At 43.7% G+C, this 26360-nt stretch overlaps 1 protein-coding gene across 1 annotated transcript in view; it reads right to left on the reverse strand.

The window, feature by feature from the left end:
- Nucleotides 1–1752: 1752 nt before the first annotated feature.
- The window catches only part of LOC137633716 (dynactin subunit 4-like), a 49516-nt gene continuing 24908 nt past the window's right edge, over nt 1753–26360 (reverse strand). Inside the window, exons 5-6 of the mRNA XM_068365963.1 lie at nt 16904–17099; nt 1753–6277 (exon numbers count right to left, since the gene is read on the reverse strand). Of these exons, the coding sequence (XP_068222064.1) occupies nt 16961–17099 (139 nt within the window). The 3' untranslated portion in view covers nt 1753–6277; nt 16904–16960. The remainder of the gene's footprint in view (nt 6278–16903; nt 17100–26360) is intronic.

Genomic DNA, 26360 nt, shown 5'->3' on the forward strand with positions numbered 1-26360 from the left:
GCCCAGGGACTGAACCTCCATTTGTTGCGGAAGGCATAGAGCCTCCCCCCTACCTGCTGCACCTCAGTATTGGTTTGAGGAGTTGCCTCCACGTCCGCCTCGGAAGTTCTTTCCTCTGCGAAAGGCTCTTCCCCTGCCTTTGTTCTGGTTAGAGCCACGGTGGTAGCCTCTACCTCTACCATAACTCTGGGAAGAGCTATGAGCCTCGTAGGACTGGTTAAAGGCAGGGGAAGTGGGGGAGGCACCAGAAAGCTGGCTCTTAGGTAGCAGAACGGTGACATAGTCATCCGAAGGAACCCGAGAGGTGGAAGGCTGTGCAGGGGCAACAGAAGATGGAGGAAGAGGCAGCCGGAAGTTGGATGAAGCACTCTGTTGTTGCCTGAACTGGGTGGAGGTATATGGTCTAAGCTTCTTCCTACCCCGGGCTTGATAATTTGCGGGGTCATACTTGCGTTTAGGGGTCAAACCCCAACGGGCTTTAAGGCTCTGATTAACCCTAGTGGCCTCCGCCAAGACTTCCTCTACGAGATCCTCGGGGAAGAGATTTGAACCCCAACAGGAGGACCGGATGAGTTTATTAGGTTCATGCCTAATCGTCGCCTCAGCTAGAACATGCTTGCGACATCTGCGTTTAGCAGTAGCAAAGTCATATAAGTCATAATATAACGACTGTAGCGTAGCCTTGTTGAGAGACTTAAAAATACTCTCCGTATCGTAAGTCAAGGCTATCGACTCCGTGGATGTGGCCAGGTTTAGAGTACGGCCAACACGTAGGCGGGAATCATATTCCTGTTTAATGAGAGATTCCGGGAGACGGGGAAGCTTCTCACTAAACAAGACTGAGGCACAGTCTGCTGCAAGCTTGCCGGAGGTAAAGGTGGTATGGACGTTGTCCCAACACTCAATACCTGAGGGAAGAAGGAGGGAGATTGGATCCACCTCTCGGATGGGAGGCAAGGGCTTCTCCTCCAGAGCATATTGAAAGGCAAGCTCTGCCACCTTATTGACGCATGGAGTCAAGGTGTTCTTGTCCATTAAGAACATCGTAAAGGAGCTTTTATGAGGCGTCAGCATGGTGTTAGTGCAGCCGATGTCATTCAAAAATCTGGCCCAAACAGATTGGGCTTGCTCCTTCGGGAAGATGACCGTCTCTTTGGGGACCTTGTCTAATCGGACTAAAGCTTCCTCGGTAAGTCTGGCATAACCATGAAATGGAAATGCCAGACCCGGAGGAAAGAATTCAAAGTCCTCTAGAGGGCGAGTGCCAAGGCCCTCCAGAGTCAACATTCCGTCTGAGAACGGGGAATGAAGAGCCATCCGCCAGGGGTTGTTCTTGGCAAACGGCGGGAGCTTAGAGGCATCCGGTATGAGAGAGCTTTGGACTCTCTCCGGAGCTCCTTGCTCTAAAGCCCCAATTCTCTGACCGAAGTTAGAGAACATCGTGTCCATCCTCGACTGCATCTCCGAAACCAACTTTTCCTGCATCTCCGACACGATGCGAAGCATAGCTGATTCGGAAAGGCCCGGGCTAGCAGCAGGAGGGGCGGAAGGAACTCCCGGGTCGTGAGACTTAGAGGAGGAACCAGAGGTCTTTGAAGACGGGTTTGTACCAGGTTTAGAGCCATGAGAAGTCTTGTGAGGCTTGCGAGCTTTGGGTAAGGTCCTTGAAGTAGACTTATCCTTAGGGGGAACCGGGTATGAACGTTGAGACGAATCACGGTCCCCAGAAAATCCAAGAAAGGAAGAGCGATCAGAAGAAGAAGAAAGAGCGGGGCTGAGGATAGGAATCTCAGCGCCGGACACACCTGCCTCACTTACCACCCTACCTGTATCCGGCTCGTCTAGCAACATTGGTTCGACGTCCAGGTTCATGGAGGCAACATTGTCCTCCAGACCTCCGGGGGCGTCCGATGGATCTTGCTCTGGGTCGATGAGACCCGTTATAGTGGCATCAATGTGGGCAATGATGGGAGCTGCCACATGCCTAGCCACAGCAGCTGAAGACTTGGCGTTGGGGTAAACCATGGTGCAGTAGTCCTCAGATAGGACGTACGGCCGCTTAGACTTTACATTCCGGGCAAAACCACCAACCCACACCTTCAGTGTGGCCCGAGCCGCAGACTTTTGCTCCGGGGATGCCTGAAATAATAGTGGGAATTATAAAAGGGAAACTCCCAATGATCCTTCAAGACCATAGATATCTTACTAATAGTAAATAAAATAAGAAGGCAATATAGCCAACGGGACTCACCGAGTCAGAACCAAGGGTAGTGATGAGGTCGAAGCAAATCACACAGTTATCCGGGTGCCATACCACAACGTCTTCCAGTTGAACCCCACAAGGGGCGTGAGATCGGCAGACGGAGTGGCCACAAGGCTGGTGCAGAACAGCTGCACAAGCCGGCGTCAGACAATGCACCATCTGTAAAAAGAATAGTATATGAGAAACTGTAATTCTCTTAATTAGGGGCGGGTCTGGAGGACCCGGGCCTAACATAGGTCTAACACAAGATTAGAGCCTAACTACTATTCTATAAGTGGCCTAACATAGGTCTAACACAAGAATAGAGTTTAACTATACTATTCTTTTAAGTAGGGCCTAAAATAGGTCTAACACAAGATTAGACTGTAAAAAATAAAATAAATTTTTTTTTTTTTTTTTTTTTTTTTTTTTTTTTTTTTTTTTTTTTTTTTTTTTTTTTTTTTTTTTTTTTTTTTTAGGGGCGGGTCCGGAGGACCCGGGCCTAACATAGGTCTAACGCAAGGTTAGAGCTTAACTATAATATTCTTACATAGGGGCGGGACCGGGGGTCCCGGGCCTAAACATAAGTCTAACTTGAAACTAAAGTATAGCCATCCATTCCGGTCAAGCCGGGAGCATAAAAAAGGATGCAAAAACAAGGAATTAAGACACATAGTGTCTGATTTCCCGGGGTGGGGTAGACCCCGAGCCGGGAAATAAAGGTATATTCAATACCAATTCCTTTAGGGACTCCGGGGTAGTGATCTGTCATATATAATCATCATAGGAAATGTTATAAAATAATAGGGGGGCGGAACTGTAACTAAGAACTGCCAATCGAACCCGGAGGGTTTCGTATAACATAAGCCAGAATGAAAAGTGAATATAAAATAGGGTACACCGGGATCCAACTCTGTAGACCGGTGGCCAACCAGACTAGACAGAGACTAAACCGCCGGGCCACCCGGAGGACAAAGTCCATAAACACTTAACTACCCCCTCTAAAAGGAGGGAAGGCAACGGTCCCTTAGTGGAGGGGGGGGGGAAGCCTAGCCTCCCACCTAGCTAGAGGGGGAGCGTGGGGGAGGATCACGTGATACGAGGCAGCAGGGCTACCAACTGACGATCCCCAATCAGACAGATCAAACGGAGTAATGGCACAAATATTCATTATAATAATAATAATAGCGTTAAATATATGAATAAACACATTGAAAATTTTTGGGCAAGGCATGCAACATAAATAATTAAATCACAAAAGACACACCTGATGGCTAAATAACATTGCCGCCTTAGCACGGTCGGCAGCCATAGCGATACGTAAATGATATCGGCCCAAAATTTGAACCACGAGGATTCTAAACGCTAAATAATGAATATTCACAATAACAAATAATATTTGATAAAAAAATAATACACATAGTAACACCGCAAGTGAAAATTAAAAGCTCTCAAAAACAGGAGTACCAACTGTAGTGAAATCAAGCAAGATCGGTATGAACGAAGAGAATAAACTCCTATAATATAAATATTAAACGATCTAGGTTGCTCAAAACACAGTAAAATCCAGCTTGGTACTTAACTTAGACGGTGTCTCCTGGGAAACCGACGAAGAAGCCATAATTCACTAGAAAATATCCAAAAGCGAGAGCACCAGAAAAAAAAGCGGGTTACTTTGAACGTTGTGCTAAAAGGAGTTGGGTTCTGAGCGGATGCATTGTAGTAGTACCGAGTGAGGTTGAACGGCTCTCCTCTATTGGGGTTCTCTGTCGTGGATTAATCTAAATAGTGCGGGACCTCTGGAATATACGCCCAATTTTATACCGACACCAATAGGTGAGCGAGCTAGTTAACCTAGCACTCCTTTACATTTTTTCTCTGGTATATTTAGCAGTAAATTACCTAAGAATAAGTGCTAAATGGAGCTTATTCACTGGGCGGCACAGGTTCGAGCCCAGAAATAAATTTTCTAAATTTCCTCACAATATACTGCAAAGACGAGGAAAAATGTATGACATACATTTAGTAAAAGTGTATAAAGAGCATGCAATACATTTTAGAAGAACTAGTTTTGTTCTTTCTATATTGAATATATCATCCACAATAGTTGTTCCATACCCTTCTTTATTCTCAAAGTCTAAAGTATGCTTAAAAGACATCCCATTAATTGTTATATTACCCTAAGCTCAAAAACATTATGTGAATAGTAAAGACAAAGATATCAGGATATACCATAAGGTTGAAGCAAGCTCTACTCCTATGCCATTCTACAGAAACGGAGCGAGTTCTACCGATGTGTTCGCTCTACAAAGGTAAAATAGCTTCATGATCAGTTAGGGTAGAAATGTTTCATTGGGATATTCAATGTAGTCACAAGTTCAATATTTCATACATTTTCGAAAGGGAGGAAATGACTGAGTAAATAAACTCTCCCTATCTAGGTGATATTTCGTTCACTTACCGAACAAGTCAATATGGTGAAAGAAGACGACAAACTTTGCTTGAATTTTAAAAATTGAAACAACGATGAGTTGATGGACGTCTTCCAAGACTAGATTAAGAATGCAATGAAGATACCTGATGGCAGGATGCATCTAAAGATTTCCGAGTACTAAAGGCGATGAAAATACTGATACAGAGAGGGATGAAAATATTGACTGAAGAGACTCGACAAGTAATATATAATCCATCAGTTGCAGCCTTGGTCAAACTGATTATAGATCAAGCATCGGTGAAGGATTTCTTAACCCTTTTACCCTCAGGATTTTTGGAACTTTCCAACCATTAACCCCCAGGGATTATTTTTTTTCAAGCACATTTTGCAGTATATTTTTTTTTAAATTGCTCTAACAGCCTTAATTTTCATCATAGAGAGGTCAGGTTGGTCTCATTCTCTTGGAAAATGCCAGAAGTTTCTCAAAAGATTATCAAAAATATGCAAAAAAAAATCTAAATAGCAGTTTTTTGCAAGGACGTACCGGTACGTCCACAGGGGTAAAGGGATGAGTTTTGTGAAACGTACCAGTACGTCCTTTGGGGCGTAAAAGGGTTAAGGCAATATAGCAGGAAGCTATTAATTGGGAGACCCACTAAGGTACAAAGGGCTCGTTGGATAATGCACGTTAGGTCAAGCTTATAATGTCTATTAACACCTATCTCTTCAAAGTGACCAATCCCCCCATAACACATCCGAGCCATCGAGGTGAACCTAAATCTTACCTATGATCGCCAACCAAGATTCTAATCCAATTAGAATGAGAGAGATTACACGAATCTCAAAAAGGCTTCCACATTTCTAAGACCTTTAAATACAATCTTATATAATCCTATTGAATTTCCAGCAGTCACCATAATTAACACAATCACCTACAAGTTAGGCCTGAATCTAAACTGGAATTACGGTAATGTCTAAGTATCACACAGAGTAATTTCTAAAGAAAATTAAATTAGAAATCACCACTTACAGATTTCACATAGCGTATTCAGTCAAATCATTATGGAGTGCACAAGCAGACGACTTTCTAGATGCCATTAACGTGAAAAGCAACAATCTAAAAATGTGCTGTGTGTGCTAAGAGAAAAGATCGCACCACTGGGCCTCTGATCGAGCAACTTAGAAAGACATTAGACATAAACCGTGCAAATACACCGAGGTCACTTCAGGCTAGAGTTATCATGATTGCACCTGAAAGCGCAAGATGCTTTTACTGGTTACTCAGGCTACAGTCGAAGTTGGGTGGCCTTCACTGGCCAGAGGATATATAGCCATTCCTATAGGGAATTAAATTAAATATAAATATACAGTAGACAATATCATCTAATTAATATACCACCCATTATTACTCCTTCTCCACGGGACCAACGTCTACAATAATAGGCATGTTCAGGGTGACGGTGCGGGACTCGGTGGCCGTCGCAACGGTGTTGGTGTAGTCGTACCGAAGGACGAATCCCACGACTGCTCGGTCGGCGTCTGCCTTCGGGGTCACGAGGAGGTTCACGCCGACCTTGTTGGCTCTCCGCCATGCGACCACTCTGTGGGAGAAGAGATTGTGTTAGAAGTTTTTTCTGAGTCGGGTTACACAGAAGGGAATACATGTTTTAACCCTTTTCCCCCCAGGCTATTTGGAACTTTCCAACCCTTAACCCCCAAGAGTTATTTTTTTCCCAGCACATTTTGTAGTATACTTTTTTTAAATTGCTCTAACAGCCTTAATTTTTGTCATAGAGAGGTCAGGTTGGTCTCATTCTCTTGGAAAATGCCTGAAGTTTCTCAAAAAATTATCAAATATATGCAAAAAAAAAAAATGTAAATAGCATTTTTTTGCAAGGACGTACCGGTACGTCCATGGGGGTAAAGGGATGGCTTTTGTGAAACGTACCAGTACGTCCTTTGGGGGTAAAAGGGTTAATTAATAGGAAAAGGGGGATGCACGCATTCCTGGGTTTTCTACGCTAAACAAGAGCGAGTGTCGAGAGCAGATCATTCTAGGACCCAATGACCAATGACTTTTCCTTAAGATTTAAATTTAATTCACAAAAGGGGAGAATTTGACCAAAAAACATGTTATTTTTATTAGTAAAATAAATTTTTGAATATACTTACCCGATAATCATGTAGCTGTCAACTCCGTTGCCCGACAGAATTCTATGGAGGGATACGCCAGCTATCACAATACTAGAAGGGGGTGTACTTACCAGCGCCACCTGTGGCCAGGTACTCAAGTACTTCTTGTTGACACCTCCTCAATTATTCCTCGGTCCACTGGTTCTCTATGGGGAGGAAGGGAGGGTCGATTAAATCATGATTATCGGGTAAGTATATTCAAAAATTTATTTTACTAATAAAAATAACATTTTTCAATATTAAACTTACCCGATAATCATGTAGCTGATTCACACCCAGGGGGGTGGGTGAAAACCAGTGTACAAGATTAAAGGATAGCTAAGTATCCCGTATTTCATATAATCAGTTATCCACAATAACAATGAAATAATAAGTACCTGGTAAGGAAGTCGACTTGAACCGTTACTCTGCCTTTAATAAGATCGTCTTCCTTACTGAGCGCAGCGTTCCTCTTGGGAGGCTGAATCAACTCAAAGGTGCTAAAGTATACAGGGCTGCAACCCATACTAAAGGACCTCATCACAACCTTTAACCTCGGCGCTTCTCAAGAAAGAATTGACCACCCGCCAAATCAACAAGGATGTGGAAGGCTTCTTAGCCGACCGTACAACCCATAAAAAGTATTCAAGAGAAAGGTTAAAAGGTTATGGGATTATGGGAATGTAGTGGCTGAGCCCTCGCCTACTACTGCATTCGTTGCTACGAATGGTCCCAGGGTGTAGCAGTACTCGTAAAGAGACTGGACATCTTTGAGATAGAATGATGCGAACACTGACTTGCTTCTCCAATAGGTTGCATCCATAACACTCTGCAGAGAATGGCTCTGTTTGAAGGCCACTGAAGTAGCCACAGCTCCCACTTCATGTGTCCTTACCTTCAGCAAAGCAAGGTCTTCTTCCTTCAGATGAGAATGTGTTTCTCTAATCAGAAGCCTGAATAGTAAGAAACTGAGTTCTTAGAACTTGGAAAAGAAGGTTTCTTGATAGCACACTATAAGGCTTCTGATTGTCCTTGTAAAGGTTAAGACCTTTTTAGATAGTACCTAAGAGCTCTAACTGGGCAAAGTACTCTCTTCAGATCATTCCCCACCAAGTTGGACAGGCTTGGGATCTCGAACGACTTAAGCCAAGGACGTGAAGGAAGCTCGTTTAGCAAAAACCGAGCTGCAAGGAACATGTAGCCGTTTCAGATGTGAAAACAATGATCCTGCTGAAGGCGTGGATCTCACTTACTCTTTTAGCTGTTGTCAAGCACACGAGGAAAAGAGTTTTTAATGTGAGGTCCTAAAAAGAGGCTGATTGTAGAGGTTCAAATCTTGATGACATAAGGAACCTTAGGACCACGTCTAGATTCCAGCCTGGAGTGGACAACCGACGTTCCTTTGAGGTCTCAAAAGACCTAGGGAGGTCCTGTAGATCTTTGTTGGTGGAAAGATCCAAGCCTCTGTGGCGGAAAACCGCTGCCAACATACTTCTGTAACCCTTGATCGTAGGAGCTGAAAGGGATCTTACTTTCCTTAGATATAACAGGAAGTCAGCAATCTGGGTTACAGTGGTACTGGTTGAGGAAACTGCATTGGTCTTGTACCAGCTACGGAAGACTTCCCCTATAGACTGATAGATTCTGAGAGTGGATGTTCTCCTTGCTTTGGCAATCGCTCTGGCTGCCTCCTTCGAAAAGCCCCTAGCTCTTGAGAGTCTTTCGAAAGTCTGAAGGCAGTCAGACGAAGAGCGTGGAGGATTGGGTGTACCTTCTTTACGTGAGGTAGACTTAGAAGGTTCACTCTTAGAGGAAGAGTCCTGGGAATGTCGACCAGCCATTGCAGTACCTCTAAGAACCATTCTCTCGCGGGCCAGAGCGGAGCCAACCAACGTCAGCCGTGTCCCTTTGTGAGAGGAGAACTTCTGAAGTACCCTGTTGACAATCTTGAACGGCGGGAATGCATACAGGTCGAGATGGAACCAATCCAGCAGAAAAGCATCCACGTGAACTGCTGCTGGGTCTGGAATCGGAGAACAATACAACAGGAGTCTCTAGGTTATCGAGGTAGTGAACAGATCTATGGTTGGCTGACCCCACAGGGCCCAAAGTCTGCTGCAAACATTCTTGAGAAGGGTCCACTCTGTGGGGATGACCTGACCCTTCCGTCTGAGGTGATCTGCCATGACATTCATACCGCCCTGAATGAACCTCGTTACCAGTTAGCTTTCGATCTTTAGACCAGATGAGTAGGTCCCTTGCGATCTAGAACAACTTCCACGAAAGAGTCCCTCCCTGCTTGAAGATGTAAGCCAGGGCTGTGGTGTTGTCAGAGTCCACCTCCACCACTTTGTTAAGCTGGAGGGACTTGAAGTTTATCAAGGCCAGAATAACCGCCAACAACTCCTTGCAATTGATGTGAAGTGTCCTTTGCTCCTGATTCCATGTTCCCGAGCATTCTTGTCCGTCCAAAGTCGCACCCCAGCCCGTGTCTGATGCGTCCGAGAGGAGACGGCGGTCGTGTTTCTGAACAGCCAAAGGTAGACTTCCTTGAGAAGAAAGCTGTTCTTACACCACGCGAGAGAAGACCTCCTCTCTTCGGAAACAGGAACTGAGACCGTCTCTAGCGTCATGTCCTTTATCCAGTGAGCAGCTAGATGATACTGAAGGGGGGGGAGGTGGAGTCTCCCTAACACGATGAACAGGGCCAGCGATGAAAGTGTCCCTGTTAGACTCATCCACTACCTGACTGAGCATCGGTTCCTTCTCAGCATGCTCTGGATGCATTCTAGGGCTTGGAAGATCCTTGGGGCCGACGGAAAAGTCCGAAAAGCTCGACTCTGAAGATCCATACCCAAGGAGACAATGGTCTGGGATGGGACGAGCTGAGACTCCTCAAAATTGACCAGGAGGCCCAGTTCCTTGGTCAGATCCATAGTCCATTTGAAAATCTCCAGACAGCGACGACTTGTGGGAGCTCTTAAAAGCCAGTCGTCTGACGGAGCCGGACACAAGATCATGGTACTGCTGCACAGTCTGTGAACTGTCAATCATGGGCAAGCGAGGAAGTACAGTGACAACCCGAATCTGTCTAGACTGTCTGGGTCGTACAGACAAACTCCTTATCGGGTTGCTGAGGTTGCCGCACTGCGTCACAACAAGTCACTTCTGTTGGTTGTTGAACGTCTTCCCCGTGACACATTGACTCCGTAAACAAAAAAATCCTCTAACAAGGACTAAGCTTGGACTGCATGTCTTGTAACACAGCTCAAGGTCTATGGGAGCAGGTGTGGTAACAGACGGGATTAGCGACTGAAGTGGAACCATTACCTTCCCTGGAAGCATGTTATGCTTAAATAAAAGTCCATAGGAGGCTATGCAGCTAAAGGCTCCCTCCAAATGACAGAGTCCTCAAGGGAATATCAGAAGGAGGGAGAAAAGAACTTTCTCATCTACAGGGACCATATCCTAGAAAAGCTAAGTTCTCTCAGTGAGGGTTCACTGGTGCAAAAGCAGCAGACTAGAAGGCAACGTTATGAAACTGCTTGACAGTCTAGTGAGTTGGCAACAACCAAAGATGTGTGACTGAGAAGCATGCGGTAAGGTATGCAGAGCATGTTGTATGCAGAGTATGCTGTATGCAGAGCATGCTGTATGTAGAGCATGTTGTATGCAGAGCATGCTGAATGCAGAGCATGCTGTATGCAGAGCATGTTGTATGCAGCGCATGCTGAATGCAGAGCATGCTGTATGCAGAGCATGTTGTATGCAGAGCATGCTGTATGCAGAGCATGCTGTATGTAGAGCATGTTGTATGCAGAGCATGCTGAATGCAGAGCATGCTGTATGCAGAGCATGTAGTATGCAGAGCATGCTGTAAGCAGAGCATGTAAGGTAAGCAGAGCGTGTGCATGGCGTTTAACATTTCTCAGAAATTCCATGACCAGTGCTAGAGTGCTTTATGCATGCTTGCATGGGGTTTTAATATCAACATAATATATACCTTACATTCATAACTCATGATTCATATTTTTGCCATATTTTGCGATATTGTTAAAAATATATTGCCAGGAATACAAATATATTTTTATAAGTAATACAAATAACCTCCATTATCATAAGGTTTGAAAATGGAGGTAAGGTATGCTGAACAGCAGAGTCAGAACGAGCTGGAACAACAATAGTTGTGGTTTCCTCTTCAAGACTCTGTTGAGGGAACACCTGAGGCTCAGTCTGCAAAGGCTGATCAAAGGAAGTAGCAGAAGGTAGGCGCATGGGTGGAGGAGGCTGACTCCTGGCATGAGTGGCTGAACTCAAGGGTTGCGCTTGCTGAGTGGTTGGCGGATGCGCAGTAGCAAGTTCCTGAGGAACGAGTTGAGGTTCCTGCGGTGTGAGCTGAGAGCGAAAAGGTAGTGGCTGCGCAGAACGCAGTAAAAATCTCGCAAGTTGAGGCTCCTGAGGCGCAAGGCTAAGGTGTTGAGGTGCTTGCCTTGAGGAGGGTTGAGCTCGCTGCAGCGAGAGCTGAGGAGACTGACTCATGGACGGGAGAGGTTGTTGTACCTCAACCGAGTGTTGCATCACTGGTGGAGCAGCAAGTGGAGGCGGAGGAAGAGAGGTATAATCCTCCTGATCCCATTGTAAAGGTTGCCTTAAGGAAGGCGGAGGCTGAACACCACTGGGAACAGCAAACTCAGAACGTGGCTCAACATCGTACGCCTGGCAGGTGGTACTGCGATCAGGCGGAGCGAGCGCAGGCGGAGCGAGCGCAGGCGGAGGGAGTGTAGGCGGAGGCGGAGGCGCAACACTCTCAGCCCGACACTCACGCATCAAGTCCGAAAGCTGTGCTTGCATGGACTGTAGTAGAGTCCACTTGGGGTCGGCAGAAACTACAGTAGGCTGAGGTAAAGCCTTAACAGTCGAGCTCTGTTGTGGCAGAACCTTACTCCTCTTAGGCGGAGTGCATTCAACTGATGACTGAGGAGAGTCAGAGCTAACCCAATGACTGCATCCGGGTTGTTGAACTCTAACTTCGTACGTCTGGCATAGGTCTGGACTTTACGTTTAAGAGGTCTTGAGACCTGAGACCAGCGTTTTCTCCCCTAAATTTCTTCTGCAGACATGCAAAATAAGGGCTCAATCGTCTGCGGGTGGGAGTGACGGTCTCGGTAAGACACGCCCACAACCACCGAGGATACTTCTGTGCGCCGATCAAGGCCTGCTGAACCCTTCTGCCCTTCGACATTGCTTCTCCCCTGGGCTTGGGAGCTTGCAAGAGGTCCCGGACTGGGAGGACGACTGGCGCGCACAGAAGTACCCTCACGCACAACACTGACACACTTTGCGCTAATCACTTATCACTTTGATTTTCTGTTTGCACTTATTTCACTGAACTCGAAACTTTAAGTGGTTTGTACCTGAAACACGCAATTCTATCCTTTCTCAAAAGTTAGTAATTGCGAAAACAGAATTACAATGTAACAGAAAAATCTAATGAAAGATAAATAATTCAGTGGCTGGAAAGAGACTAAACACTAGATCACTCTAGAAACGTTTACCTTCTTCCCCTAAAGAGACTAGGGAGAAGAGCAAAAACGATAACAACGTTACTCGCTTGAATGAAACGTTTATCCTCCTCTTTCTCCCTCCGTCTCTATCTCTCTCTCTCTCTCTCTCTCTCTTGACTTAGAACCTGAGAGAAGAGCCCAATCATATATATCGTTAAAACATATTATTGTTAAAGGAAAAAACTGAAATATTTCCCAAAATGAAAAGTTCCTTTATTAGGATTAAAACCATTAAGTTAAGAAAGAATGAACAAAACGCTAGACACGGTTACTCTTACTGCAACGTGAAACCGTGAAAATTCTTTCTCTATCGTAACGATAGAGCGCAAGTTGAACGTTCTGAACGTCAACAACTGCAGAGACAAAACAAAACGTTAGTTCAACTTTGAAAACAGTACGAGACTATCAAAGAAATTCTTTCAAAGACATTAAAATAGCATAATATGTTAACAGGTAAAACCAAAATGACGGGCTCAATGTTAATTAACTTCGGTACCAAGAAAAGACCGCCTACTATTAGGAAGGTCGAATATAAACAAATATAAAAATTAATTTTGATAAGTTTATAATAAAAGGAAGTTAATCGAAGAGGCCTATAAGAGGCGGAGAGATATAAAATAAATCTATAACTTTTGTTAAGCAAAATTAAGAAAGAGAGTCTATACTCTCTTAGACACCAACACTTCCGTCTAAGGGAAGGGTCGGCCATTTAAAGGTGAAAGAGAGTTCATACTCTCTTCGTCACCATAATTAATCAAATTAATTCCAAAAGTTAACTAAGCTAATATAGAAGTTTCCAGTAAAGCGACAGCCGAAATCAAAGAGAAATACTTCACCAAAGTCGTGAAAATACTCCAAGAACATAAGCGTATCCCAGAACGTCTTGCCGGAAGCACGACAGAGGAATAATTGAGGAGGTGTCAACAAGAAGTACTTGAGTACCTGGCCACAGGTGGCGCTGGTAAGTACACCCCCTTCTAGTATTGTGATAGCTGGCGTATCCCTCCATAGAATTCTGTCGGGCAACGGAGTTGACAGCTACATGATTATCGGGTAAGTTTAATATTGAAAAAAATACATTGAAGAACCAAGTAATCATGGCATTACCATAATCTTTACACGTAACTTAGAACAACGTACATTGGACACCAATTTCTAGAGGCTGTACGTGATTTGACCCAGCATGTGGTGAAGTAAAGGCGGTGCAGAAGATGGCAGGTTAAATCACATGACCCATTTGTACGAACAACATTAGGAACTTTCTCTTGCTCGAGGGTACAATTGGGCCCACTGTTCTATCTTATTTCTCTTCCTCTTGTTTGTTTTGAAGTTTTTAATGTTGTTGCTGTTCTTAAAACACTTCATCTTGATTATTTATTACTTATCTTGTAGTTTATTTATTTCCTTATTTCCACTCCTCATTGGGTTATTTTTCCCTGTTGGAGCCCTTGGGCTTACAACATCCTGCTTTTCCAACTAGGGTTATAGCTTGGCTTATATTATTATTATTATCATTACTAGCCAAGCTACAACCCTAGTTGGAAAAGCAAGATGCTATAAGCTCAAGGGCTCCAACAGGGAAAAATAGCCCAGTGAGGAAAGGAAATAAAGAAATAAATAAATGATGAGACTAAATTAACAATATATCATTCTAAAAACAGTAACAGCATCAAAACAGACATGTCCTATATAAACTATTAACAACGTCAAAAACAGATATGTCATATATAAACAATAAAAAGACTCATGTCAGCCTGGTCAACATAAAAACAGTCTTAATGAAAGATAATTCATATACTGAAAAATTTCTAGAGTAATTTGTCTTCTACTTGTGCCTCCATTTAGGTAAATTCAGATTGATATCGTCAGTAATTCATGTCCAGTTTCTGTTTACTGTTTCGATGAGTTTGATCTTTTAAAATGTCTTTTCGTCGACTGCCATGTAGCTTTACACTCCTCCCCTCCTGCACACACTCAAAAGTGCCAAAGAGGGAGGAATGGGATGTATGTGGATACCTTTACTTCATAGTTCTAAATACAATTAATACGTGTTAATGTCAAAACTCAAGGTCGAGAAATAAGCTGCCACAGGGGAGGTCTGCGCTCAACTGAGTGCCCCTCTAGTTTCACCAGGAAGTATTTGCGATTTATTTCCCACCTTTAAAACCCTACTGTCATTTGTGTATGCTGTTTCTATATGTTTGTATACGAAGGGGGGGGGGGAGAGAGAGAGAGAGAGAATATTTTTGCAATATATTTCCCACCCCTAAAACCCTACTGTTTCTATGTATGTTTGTATACGAAGGAAAAAAAAAGAGAGAGAGAGAGAGAGAGAGAGAGAGAGAGAGAGAGAGAGAGAGAGAGAGAGAGAGTAAAGCCCTTTCACATAAAACCTGCGAGAGACCAAGGTATTCAATATGTAACAAGACAGGCGATAAACTGCTTTTTATTTACTGCTGTTAAATATTGTCAGATGTAACCTGCCTACAAGGGACATGTGCTCATCTATCATGGATGCAAGGATTGTTTACAAGTACTTTACACGTTCTGTATGAAAATAAATTTCAGTGAAAGGTGGTCCGCGGAATCATAATTATTTTGTTCGACTCTATAGGATCCCTTTTTTATCAAAGTATATAAGATTGCAATTCCCAGACTGCTATTTTAGTTATGCATTATAGATCCATCATCTAACACAAAGCTGTTTATCATTATTTTTCACGGGACAATATCGATCGGCATATATTTGCGACTGGATATTTAGTATGTCGGCAACGAATAATGCGTCTCAAATGTTTTCTATGTGTTAAACTGTTTTCTATATGTTAAACTGTTGTGCAATAGTACGCGATTCTAAGCGGGTACGTAAATATTTAGAAATAAAAGAAATTCTTATTTTTAACTACATAGAACCCAATATTCTGATATCGTGAAGACAGAACAGGATTAGAAATGAAACTACAGTATATGGGATTACACAAGTGGCCTGTGTGGATGAGATCATGCTGAAGGGTAGATGGAGATGGTTTAGACATGCTCTTCACACTCCCCAAGACAGATTAGTTCAGCAAACATTTAACTTGGCTCAACAAGGCACTAGAAGAGTTGGAAGACCCAGGCCGACACGGCTGAGGACTATGACGCATGAAGTAGATGATGAATGGAGGAGTATCGATTTAAAAGCTTTAAGATAGAGATGACTGGCGGAGTCTAACCGAGGTCCTTTGCGTCAATAGGTGTAAGAGGTGATGGTAAGAAGTCTCAACTCCCCCCAACAATTTCAGCCATCTTTGTCTAGACTTATATTACTGTCCTGAAAATACCTACTCCTAGGTCCAGTGCATTCCAAAGGTAACACAAGGATTCTACCCTCTAGAAGATCTGCTCCTATTATTATTATTATTACTAGCCATACTACAACCCTAGTTGAAAAAGCAAAATGCTATAAGCCCAAGGGCTCCAACAGGGAAAAATAGCCCAGTGAGGAAAGGAAATAAGGAAATAAATAAATGATGAGAATAAAGTAACGATATATCGTTCTAAAAACAGTAACAGCGTCAAAACAGATATGTCATATATAAACAGCCTGGTCAACATCAAAACATTTGCTCCAACTTTGAACTTTTGAAGTTCTACTGATTCAACTACCCGATTTGGAAGATCATTCCACAACTTGGTCAGAGCTGGAATAAAACTTCTCGAATACTGTGTAGTATTGAGCCTCATGATGGAGAAGGCCTGGCTATTAAAATTAACCAAAGCGTTTTAAAGGAAGAATTCACCTGTGTCTGCAACTAAATCAAGTGACCTCGTTTAAAATGTTTAATTTCAGTTGCATTTTATAATTCAATTTTCTTAATCTTTTATTTCAGTTTTCTTTTCCCCATATAGGACTCATTAACACGATTGCTATTTGGCCCATAATAATAATAATAATGATAATTTCTTGAAACGTATTGTAGTTTCTCTCATAGCCCTTAGACTTTATAATATCCTACTGTAACAAATAATAGTTAACATTAAGAATATCCTGTAACAAAGAACAGTTAATTACATTAAGACCATACAGTAACAAAAACCAGTTATAACAACATCTTGTAAGAGATAACGGTTAATAACACTAAGAACATCCTGTAACAAAGAGCGGTTAATAACATTTAGAACATCCTGTAACTAAGAACGGTTAATTACATTAAGAACATACAGTAATAAAAACCAGTTATAACAACATCTTGTAAGAGATAACAGTTAATAGCATTAAGGACATCCTGTAACAAGAAACAGGTTAATAACATTAAGAACATCCTGTAACAAGAAACAGGTTAATAACATTAAGAACATCCTGTAACAAAGAACGGTTAATAACATTAAGAACATCCTGTAACAAAGAACAGTTAATAATATTAAGGACATCCAGTAACAGATAACAGTTAATAATATCAAAAACATCCTATAACTAATAAGGGTTAATAACACATACATCCGACTTACTGAGGATCATCCTTATAAGTGGAATTGGAATCCTGGTCGTCGTACTCGGCCGTGTCGTCACGAGCCGCCAAGACCAGCTGTCCCTGGGGCAAGGCCACTTCGGCCAAGAGGGACAAGTCTTCCTTCTCGCGGGGAATCTCCACCACGCGGACCAGGCTGCTCGTGTTTAGGCTGGCGGCCTCCGCTAGCTCCTCCCCTGGAATTATTCACGAGGGTTAAGATCGCAAAGCAGGGAAGGCTCGTATATAGTGACGTCATTTATCGTATTAGAAATATCAGATACGTTATTGTTATTATTATTATTATAAACCCTTGGGCTTATAGCATCTTGCTTTTCAAACTAGGGTTGTAGCTTGGCTGCTAATAATAATAATAATAATAATAATAATAATAATAATAATAATAATAATAATAATAATAATGTTGTTGTTATTATTATTATTATTATTACTGCTGCTAAGCTACAACCCTAGTTGGAAAAACAGCATGCTATAAGCCCTATAAGGGCTCCAACGGGGAAAAATGGCCCAGTGAGGAAAGGAAATAAGATAATATACTATATATGAGAAATAATGAATAAATATGTATTGAAAATCCTTAAAAACATTGGAAATAAACAAACTATATATGAAAAGTAATCAATGAAAAATATAAAATCTTCAAAATCAGTAATAATGATTCAATAGATATTTTAAGTATAAACTATAAACAGTTCAAAAAAAAAAAAAAAAAAAAAAAAAAAAACATCAATTTAAAAACAGTTTCAAAGGGTTTCAATTTAGTATTGGAAATATAAATTATAAAATCATTAATTATAAATTATAAAATATAAGTTAAAATTGTAGTGAAGAACCACTACAATTTTAACTTATTGAATGATGTTTTATATGAGAGACTGATTGGGTCATTAAAATCGAGTACAAAAACTAAAGGCTGACATAAGCATTTTTATAGTTTATATGTGACATATTTCTTTTGCTATTGTTGCTGTTTTTTAGGTATTCTATTGTTAATTTTTTCTCATATCGTTTATTTCCTTATATATTTCCTCACTGGGCTATTGGAGCCCTTGGGCTTATAGCGTCTTGCTTTTCCAACTAGGGTTGTAGTTTAGATGATGATGATAATAATAACAATAATAATAAATTTCACAATAAGTGTAAGGAATATACTATTTTTTTTCTATGAATCTTCCCTGTTGTTCATATTGCTTCTTTTCCAGCAGCTCAGTTTAATCAAAACTTGCCCTTAAAGTTTTAAAAATTTTCCCCCAATTTTTTAGCTTCAATAAATACATTCTCTTAACAAGAGAACAGAAATCTCTCCCAGTAAAGGTAAAAAAACCTCCTCTTAAGAAGAGAGCAGAAACCTCTACCAGTAAAGGTAAAAATCCCAAGTTTAAAGGGCACTCATGAATAGCACAGACAAATGACAAGACAATATGCTAGAAACTGACTATAATGAACTGTATACATATCTGGTCATGCCTAAGCCCGTTCATCAAGCTATGACCAAGGAGGGCCAGGCAATGGCTGCTGATGATTCAGCAGGTAGGCCTACAGGCTCTCGCACACTCCCCATTCCTAACTCATGAGGGAGGCGAGGTTGAGCAAACTACAGGAAACAACTGAGTTTGAGCGGGTCTTGAACTCCCGTCCTGTAGACCGCCGTGCATGGACATTTCCATACGGATGTTAACAAAGTCTACAGTATAGTTATCTTTGTCGGGCCGCCGCGATCATACCGTACATTGTCTATTTACTGCCCTCAAATATCTCTTCACCTGGTTTACTTATCAATTACTGCCTGAAATGTACTCAGGAATTATTTCTGGGAGATCATGATCCAAAATCCCATTGTGATTTACGCAATCTTTGTGAAGCGTGTGTTTCACTCTCAGTACCTCTACTACAGAAACACGTTTCAACGGTTGCCGATCACGTTGACAGTTCTGAGCGCAAAAGGAAACTTGCTGTTGGTTGTTAGTTCAGGGTAGAAGCCAGGGAAGACTATGGAAATGACAAAGACATTAAAACGTCCTATCTTGAGACAACACAAAAGTTCAGCCATCTTTCGATGAGCTTCCTAAGCTCTTGACGTCACTTGCTAACTTTGCTAAACTTTAAAAAGTCCAATGAATCCTCCCTTAAAAGGTTTAAAGGCCGCTCATGAATGGCAGAGGCAAGGGACAGTGACACTGTCCTACAGACTGACCACATATACATATGATTAGTGCCTAAGGCCCCCTTCCCCACCCAATCTAGGACCAGGGAGAGCCAGGTACTGGCTGCTGATAATGCAACAGGAAGACCTACAGACTCCCCCAAACATTCCCCCATCCTTAGCTCCAAAAGATAGTGAGGTTGCAGACACTAAAAGAACTAACCAGTTACAGAGGAACTTGAACCACAGACTGACGATCACCAGTCCAGAGACGTTACACCAATAGCTAACTAAACACCCCATAGTCATTCTAATTATCACAGTGGTTCTCAACCTGAGAATCCAGGAAAGAGTAGGCAGAAATCTTTATTATGAAAGACATTGGTTTATAGGCATTGGTCCCAACTCTATTCCATTCTATGTTTGAATCCACATATCTTTGTGAAGTTTTATTTTACATTTAGGCCGGGAGCACACTAGCGACTCTGTGGCGCCACAAAGCCACAGCATCGTGTGGCGGGGATGTGGTCTCCCATAGGTTTTCAAGTTTTTCTGCGCAAACTAGTGACTGTGGCAAGCAACTGTGGCTCTCTGTCGCTCATCCCCGCCACAGGCGTGACGTGGCTTGAAAACAATGGAAACCTATGGGAGACCACATCCCCGCCACACGATGCTGTGGCTTTGTGGTGCCACAGAGTCCCTAGTGTGCTCCCGGCCTTACATACTTGTTGCAGTCAAAACCAAGCACAGAAACTAGCTGAACGATGAAGGGGACTCACAATGTGCCCTATCTGGTATTCAACCTCGTTTTAACGATCAGGTAGCTAAGACGCAATGCCAAGATAATACGCTCAGTGTACCTTTCTTATTTGTACAGATTTCAAGCTCCATAAAGTGACTTAAAGCAACCATATATTTCTTTTCATCAACAAAAGCTCGCTCAAAATTTTATCCGTTTACCTGGAGATGCAAGGTGGGCGTGAAGGAAAAGACTGACCACTAATGGGAGCATATTGTAGTTAAAAGGTTAAGAACCAATGTTCTAATATCAATAGCGTTTCATTCAGTCAAGGTTCTGAATGTACGCTACGGTCCATAGATTCGAAACCCTCACACAGAGCCTCGGACTTTTTACATCTTCAATTCCTTCCACACAAAACCTTGCTATTCCACACACTATAAAGGCAGCTAAATTAGATTGTGAGGCCAGAAGAATGAGCAGGTTGTACTGATCCTAAAATCTTAGAGAGTCAGTGCTTCTCAAAGATAGTAAAAAGTCACATATTAAGTACGATATCCTTAACTTCTGAAGAAGTGAACTAAGTTTCAACTATTTTGGATCATTTTCCATCAGGTTTCAGATAAGTTCTTGCCATTTGCTTGCAAACTCAGTCACTAACTTGTCTCATTATAATGCTACTGGGCTTTATGTAGGCGCTAGTACATTCAAAGTTAGTACGAGTCTACACACTATGCAACCATCCCTGTCTCAAAGGTTAAACAAACTGGGAAATAAGCTGAGATTCTCCAGCAAGACAAAAAAAAATGAAGAGGAAAACACAGAAACAGGTGATCAAAGTGAGGAAGTATGATATTTTAATTATAAAATAAATTTTTGAATATACTTACCCGGTGAATATATAATAGCTGCAACTCTGTTGCTCGACAGACAAAAACAGTAAAAACTCGCCAGCGATCGCTATACAGGTTGCGGGTGTGCCCACCAGCGCCAACTGTCGGCCAGATACCACTCTCAATGTAAACAAAGACTCAATTTCTTCTCATCCCACTGCGTCTCTATTGGGGAGGAAGGGAGGGTCGTTTAATTTATATATTCACCGGGTAAGTATATTCAAAAATTTATTTTATAATTAAAATATAATTTTTAAATATTTAACTTAGCCGGTGAATATATAATAGCTGATTCACACCCAAGGAGGTGGGTAGAGACCAGTTAAATATGTTTACATCGTATAAGCTAAGAGTTTTTATTTCATTTTGGAAGTTATCAATATAACAAATACAAAATAAATAGGTACCTGGTAAGGAAGTCGACTTAGACGATTACTCTGCCTTGTAAGTACGTCTTCCTTACGGAGCCCAGCGATCCTCTTAGGATGCTGACAGACCCCCAGGAGCTGAAGTATCAAGGGCTGCAACCCATACAACAGGACCTCATCAAACCCCTAATCTGGGCGCTCTCAAGAAATGACTTTGACCACCCGCCAAATCAACCAGGATGCGAAAGGCTTCTTAGCCTTCCGGACAACCCATAAAAACAACATTAAAAACATTTCAAGAGACAGATTAAAAGGATATGGAATTAGGGAATTGTAGTGGTTGAGCCCTCACCCACTACTGCACTCGCTACTACGGATGGTCCCAGTGTGTAGCAGTCCTCGTAAAGAGACTGGACATCTTTCAAGTAAAATGACGCGAACACTGACTTGCTTCTCCAATAGGTTGCGTCCATTATACTTTGCAGAGATCTATTTTGCTTAAAGGCCACGGAAGTTGCTACAGCTCTAACCTCGTGCGTCTTAACCTTAAGCAAAGATCGGTCTTCCTCACTCAGGTGTGAATGAGCTTCTCGTATTAACAATCTGATAAAGTATGACAAAGCATTCTTTGACATAGGCAAGGATGGTTTCTTAACCGAACACCATAAAGCTTCAGATTGGCCTCGTAAAGGTTAAGTACGAGCTAGGTAGAACTTAAGAGCTCTAACAGGGCATAAGACTCTTTCTAGTTCATTGCCTACGATCTCCGATAAGCTGGGAATATCGAAAGATTTAGGCCAAGGACGAGAAGGTAGCTAATTTTTGGCTAGAAAACCAAGTTGAGACAAGTAGCTTTTTCTGACGAAAATCCGATGTTCTTGCTGAAGGCATGAATCTCACTGACTCTTTTAGCCGAGGCTAAGCATACCAGGAAAAGAGTCTTAAGAGTGAGATCTTTCAGGGAGGCTGACTGTAAAGGCTCAAACCTGTCTGACATGAGGAATCTTAGGACCACGTCTAAATTCCACCCAGGAGTAGCCAAACGACGCTCCTTAGTGGTCTCGAAAGACTTAAGGAGGTCTTGCAGATCTTTATTGTTGGAAAGATCTAAGCCTCTATGCCGGAAGACCGATGCCAACATGCTTCTGTAGCCCTTGATAGTGGGAGCTGAAAGGGATCGTCCTTTTCTCAGGTATAAGAGAAAATCAGCTATTTGGGCTACAGAGGTACTGGTCGAGGATACAGAAACTGACTTGCACCAGTCTCGGAAGACTTCCCACTTCGATTGGTAGACTCTAATGGTAGACGCTCTCCTTGCTCTAGCAATCGCACTGGCTGCTTCCTTCGAAAAGCCTCTAGCTCTCGAGAGTCTTTCGATAGTCTGAAGGCAGTCAGACGAAGAGCGTGGAGGCTTTGGTGTACCTTCTTTACGTGTGGCTGACGTAGAAGGTCTACTCTTAGAGGAAGACTTCAGGGAACGTCTACTAACCATCGAAGTACCTCGGTGAACCATTCTCTCGCGGGCCAGAGGGGAGCAACTAACGTCAACCTTGTCCCTTCGTGAGAGGCGAACTTCTGCAGTACCTTGTTGACAATCTTGAATGGTGGGAATGCGTAAAGATCCAGATGTGACCAATCTAGGAGGAAGGCATCTATATGTATTGCTGCTGGGTCCGGGACTGGAGAGCAATAGATTGGAAGCCTCTTGGTCAGCGAGGTTGCAAAGAGATCTATGGTGGGTTGACCCCAAGTCGCCCAAAGTCTCTTGCACACATCCTTGTGGAGGGTCCATTCGGTTGGAATTACTTGACCTTTCCGACTGAGACAATCTGCTAGAACGTTCAAGTCGCCCTGGATGAACCTCGTTACTAGGGAGATGCCTCGATCTTTTGACCAGATGAGCAGGTCCCTTGCGATCTCGTACAACATCAGTGAGTGGGTACCTCCCTGTTTGGAGATGTACGCCAAGGCCGTGGTGTTGTCCGAGTTTACTTCCACCACTTTGCCTCGAAGGAGATACTCGAAGCTTCTCAAGGCCAGATGAACCGCCAAAAGCTCCTTGCAGTTGATATGCATGCTCCTCTGACTCGAGTTCCACAGACCTGAGCATTCCCGACCGTCCAGCGTCGCGCCCCAGCCCAAGTCCGATGCGTCCGAGAAGAGAACGTGGTTGGGTATCTGAACTGCCAGGGGAAGACCCTCTCTTAGGCTGATATTGTCCTTCCACCAAGTCAGACAAGACTTTATCTTTTCGGAAATCGGGATCGAGACCGCCTCTAGCGTCTTGTTCTTTTTTCAGTGAAAAGCCAGATGGAATTGAAGAGGACGGAGGTGTAGTCTTCCTAATGATACAAATTGCTCCAGGGATGACAGCGTCCCTACCAGACTCATCCACAGCCTGACTGAGCAGCGTTCTTTCTTCAGCATCTTCTGGATGGAGAGCAGGGCTTGATCTATTCTGGGGGCCGACGGAAAAGCCCGAAAAGCTTGACTGTGAATCTCCATCCCTAAATACAGAATAGTTTGGGATGGGACCAGCTGCGACTTTTCCAAATTGACTAGGAGTCCCAATTCCTTGGTCAGATCTAGAGTCCAATTGAGATCCTTCAGACAGCGACGACTGGAAGAGGCTCTGAGAAGCCAGTCGTCCAAATAAAGGGAGGCTCGGATGTCCGATAAGTGGAGGAATTTCGCCACATTCCTCATCAGCCTCGTAAACACGAGAGGAGCTGTGCTTAGGCCAAAGCACAGGGCCCGAAACTGGTAAACCACATCTTCGAAGACGAATCTCAGAAAGGGTTGGGAGTCTGAGTGAATGGGGATGTGGAAGTAGGCGTCCCTTAGGTCTAGAGAGACCATCCAGTCTTCCTTTCTGACCGCTGCTAAGACTGACTTTGTGGTCTCCATGGAAAACTTCGTCTTTGTGACAAAGACATTCAGAGCACTGACGTCTAGCACCGGTCTCCAACCTCCTGTCTTCTTTGATACTAGGAAGAGACGGTTGTAAAACCCCGGTGATTGAAGGTCCGAGACTTTGACCACCGCTCCCTTCTCTAGCAAAAGAGACACTTCCAGTTTCAGGGCTTGTCTCTTTTCTTCCTCTCTGTACCTGGGAGAGAGATCGATGGGGGACGTCGCTAGAGGGGGTTTGCGTACAAAAGGGATTTTGTACCCCTCTCTGAGCAACCTCACAGATTGTTGATCTGCGCCTCTCTTCTCCCAGGATTGCCAGAAGTTTTTGAGTCTGGCTCCTACTGCTGTCTGAAGTTGCGGGCAGTCAGACTCTGCCCTTAGAGGACTTGGATCCTTTCCTCTTCCCTCGCTTCCCTTCGGCACGAGCACCTCCCCTGCTGGAGGCTCTGCCACGAAAGGGCGGGATAAACCGAGACGCTGGAGTGTCTATCCTCGGTCTAGCAGACAATGTAGGCAAAGGGGGAGCTTTGCAAGCCGAGGACGCAACTAGATCGTGGGTGTCCTTCTGTACTAAAGACAAGGCAATTTCCTTAACCAAGACTTCAGGAAACAGGCACTTGGACAAGGGCGCAAAGAGTAGCTCAGATCTTTGGCATGGCGTCACTCCAGCAGACAGGAAAGAACATAGAGACTCTCGTTTCTTCAGGACTCCGGACGTGAATGAAGCGGCAAGTTCGTTGGACCCATCACGGACGGCCTTGTCCATACAGGACATAATGAGTAAGGAAACATCCTTATCAGCAGAAGAGATTTTCCTACTCAGGGCTCCTAAACACCAGTCTAGGAAGTTAAAGACTTCGAACGCCCTAAATATACCTTTAAGAAGGTGGTCCAGGTCCGATGGTGACCAACAAATCTTCGAGCGTCTCATGGCAAGGCGTCGGGGAGAGTCTATAAGACTTGAGAAGTCGCCCTGGGCAGAGGCAGGAACTCCCAAGCCGAGAACTTCTCCCGTGGCATACCAGATGCTCGATCTAGATGAGAGTTTAGATGGGGGGAAGGCAAATGCTGTCTTCCCTAAACTCTTCTTGGTCTCTAACCAATCGCCCAACAGCCGCAAAGCTCTCTTGGATGAGGGAGAGAGAACGAGTTTAGTAAAGGCAGGCACGGTAGCAGGAACGCCTAATACAAACTCCGACGGAGGCGAACGAGGAGCCACAGAAACAAAGTGGTCAGGGAACAACTCCTTAAACACAGCCATGACTTTTCTAAAGTCCAAGGATGGTTGAGCTGCCTTAGGCTCATCAAGTTCTGAAGGTTGATCCTCTTGTGGTTCAGCAACGTCCTCATCTGACAGTTCCTCATCCGATAACTGATGAGAAAACGGCAAAGGAGAGGGCAACGTTTGACTCGCCGAGTCCGGTCGCACTAGTGCATGCGTGACGGAGCCGGACGCAGCGTCATGGAACTGCTGAACAGTCTGGGAACTGTCAACAACCATAGGTGCGCGAGGACGCACAGCGTCCACCCGAGACTGTTTAGACCGTCTGGGTGTGCAGTCAACACCATACCGGGTTGCGGAGGTTGACGCACCGCGTCAAAACAAGTCACCTCTGATGGTTGATGAACGTCCTGAACGTCAACATCCACCTCCGTGCGTTGCCTAACGTCAACGTGCGGCTGGAAACCCACACTGGGTCGCATCGGTGGAGGTACTACCCCAACTGGTTGACGCGAGAAAGCTACCTCAACGTCAACAGGACGCACAACAGACCGCTTGGATGGTTGTTGGCCAGAAGGTTCTGCGGCAACCTTCTCCGCATTGAAGTCCTCCATCAAGGACGCAAGCTTGGACTGCATGTCCTGCAGTAACACCCATTTAGGGTCTACGGAAGCAGGTGCGGCAACAGACGGGGTGAGCGACTGAGGCGGCACAACTTTGCCTCTCTTAGGCGGCGAGCAGTCATCCGATGACGGCAACGGGTCCGAACTGTCCCAGTGGCTACAACCGGGACGTTGGACTTGTCCTGAAGGGACCGACTTACGTTTCAAAGGTCTGGAGACCTTGGTCCAAGGTTTCTTACGAGAAACACCTTCGGACGACGAGGTAAAAATGGGCTCTCTCGTCTTACGTTGGTAGGGGCGATCTTGGGGAGATACGCCTGATACCATAGAGGGAACGTCTGTTCGCTGATCAAGGCCTCTCGAACCCATGAGTCGTACGACATTGCTTCTCCCCTGGGCTTGGGAGCTTGCAAGAGGTCCCGGACTAGGAGGACGACAGGCACGAACAGACGAACCCTCAAGCGCAACACTGTTCACAACACTTTGAGAAACACTAGGCACTTTAACACTTTCCGCCGTGGCACTTTGGCACTTTA

Source organism: Palaemon carinicauda, chromosome 43 (genome assembly GCF_036898095.1).
Source record: "Palaemon carinicauda isolate YSFRI2023 chromosome 43, ASM3689809v2, whole genome shotgun sequence".
NCBI classification, from domain to species: domain Eukaryota; kingdom Metazoa; phylum Arthropoda; class Malacostraca; order Decapoda; family Palaemonidae; genus Palaemon; species Palaemon carinicauda.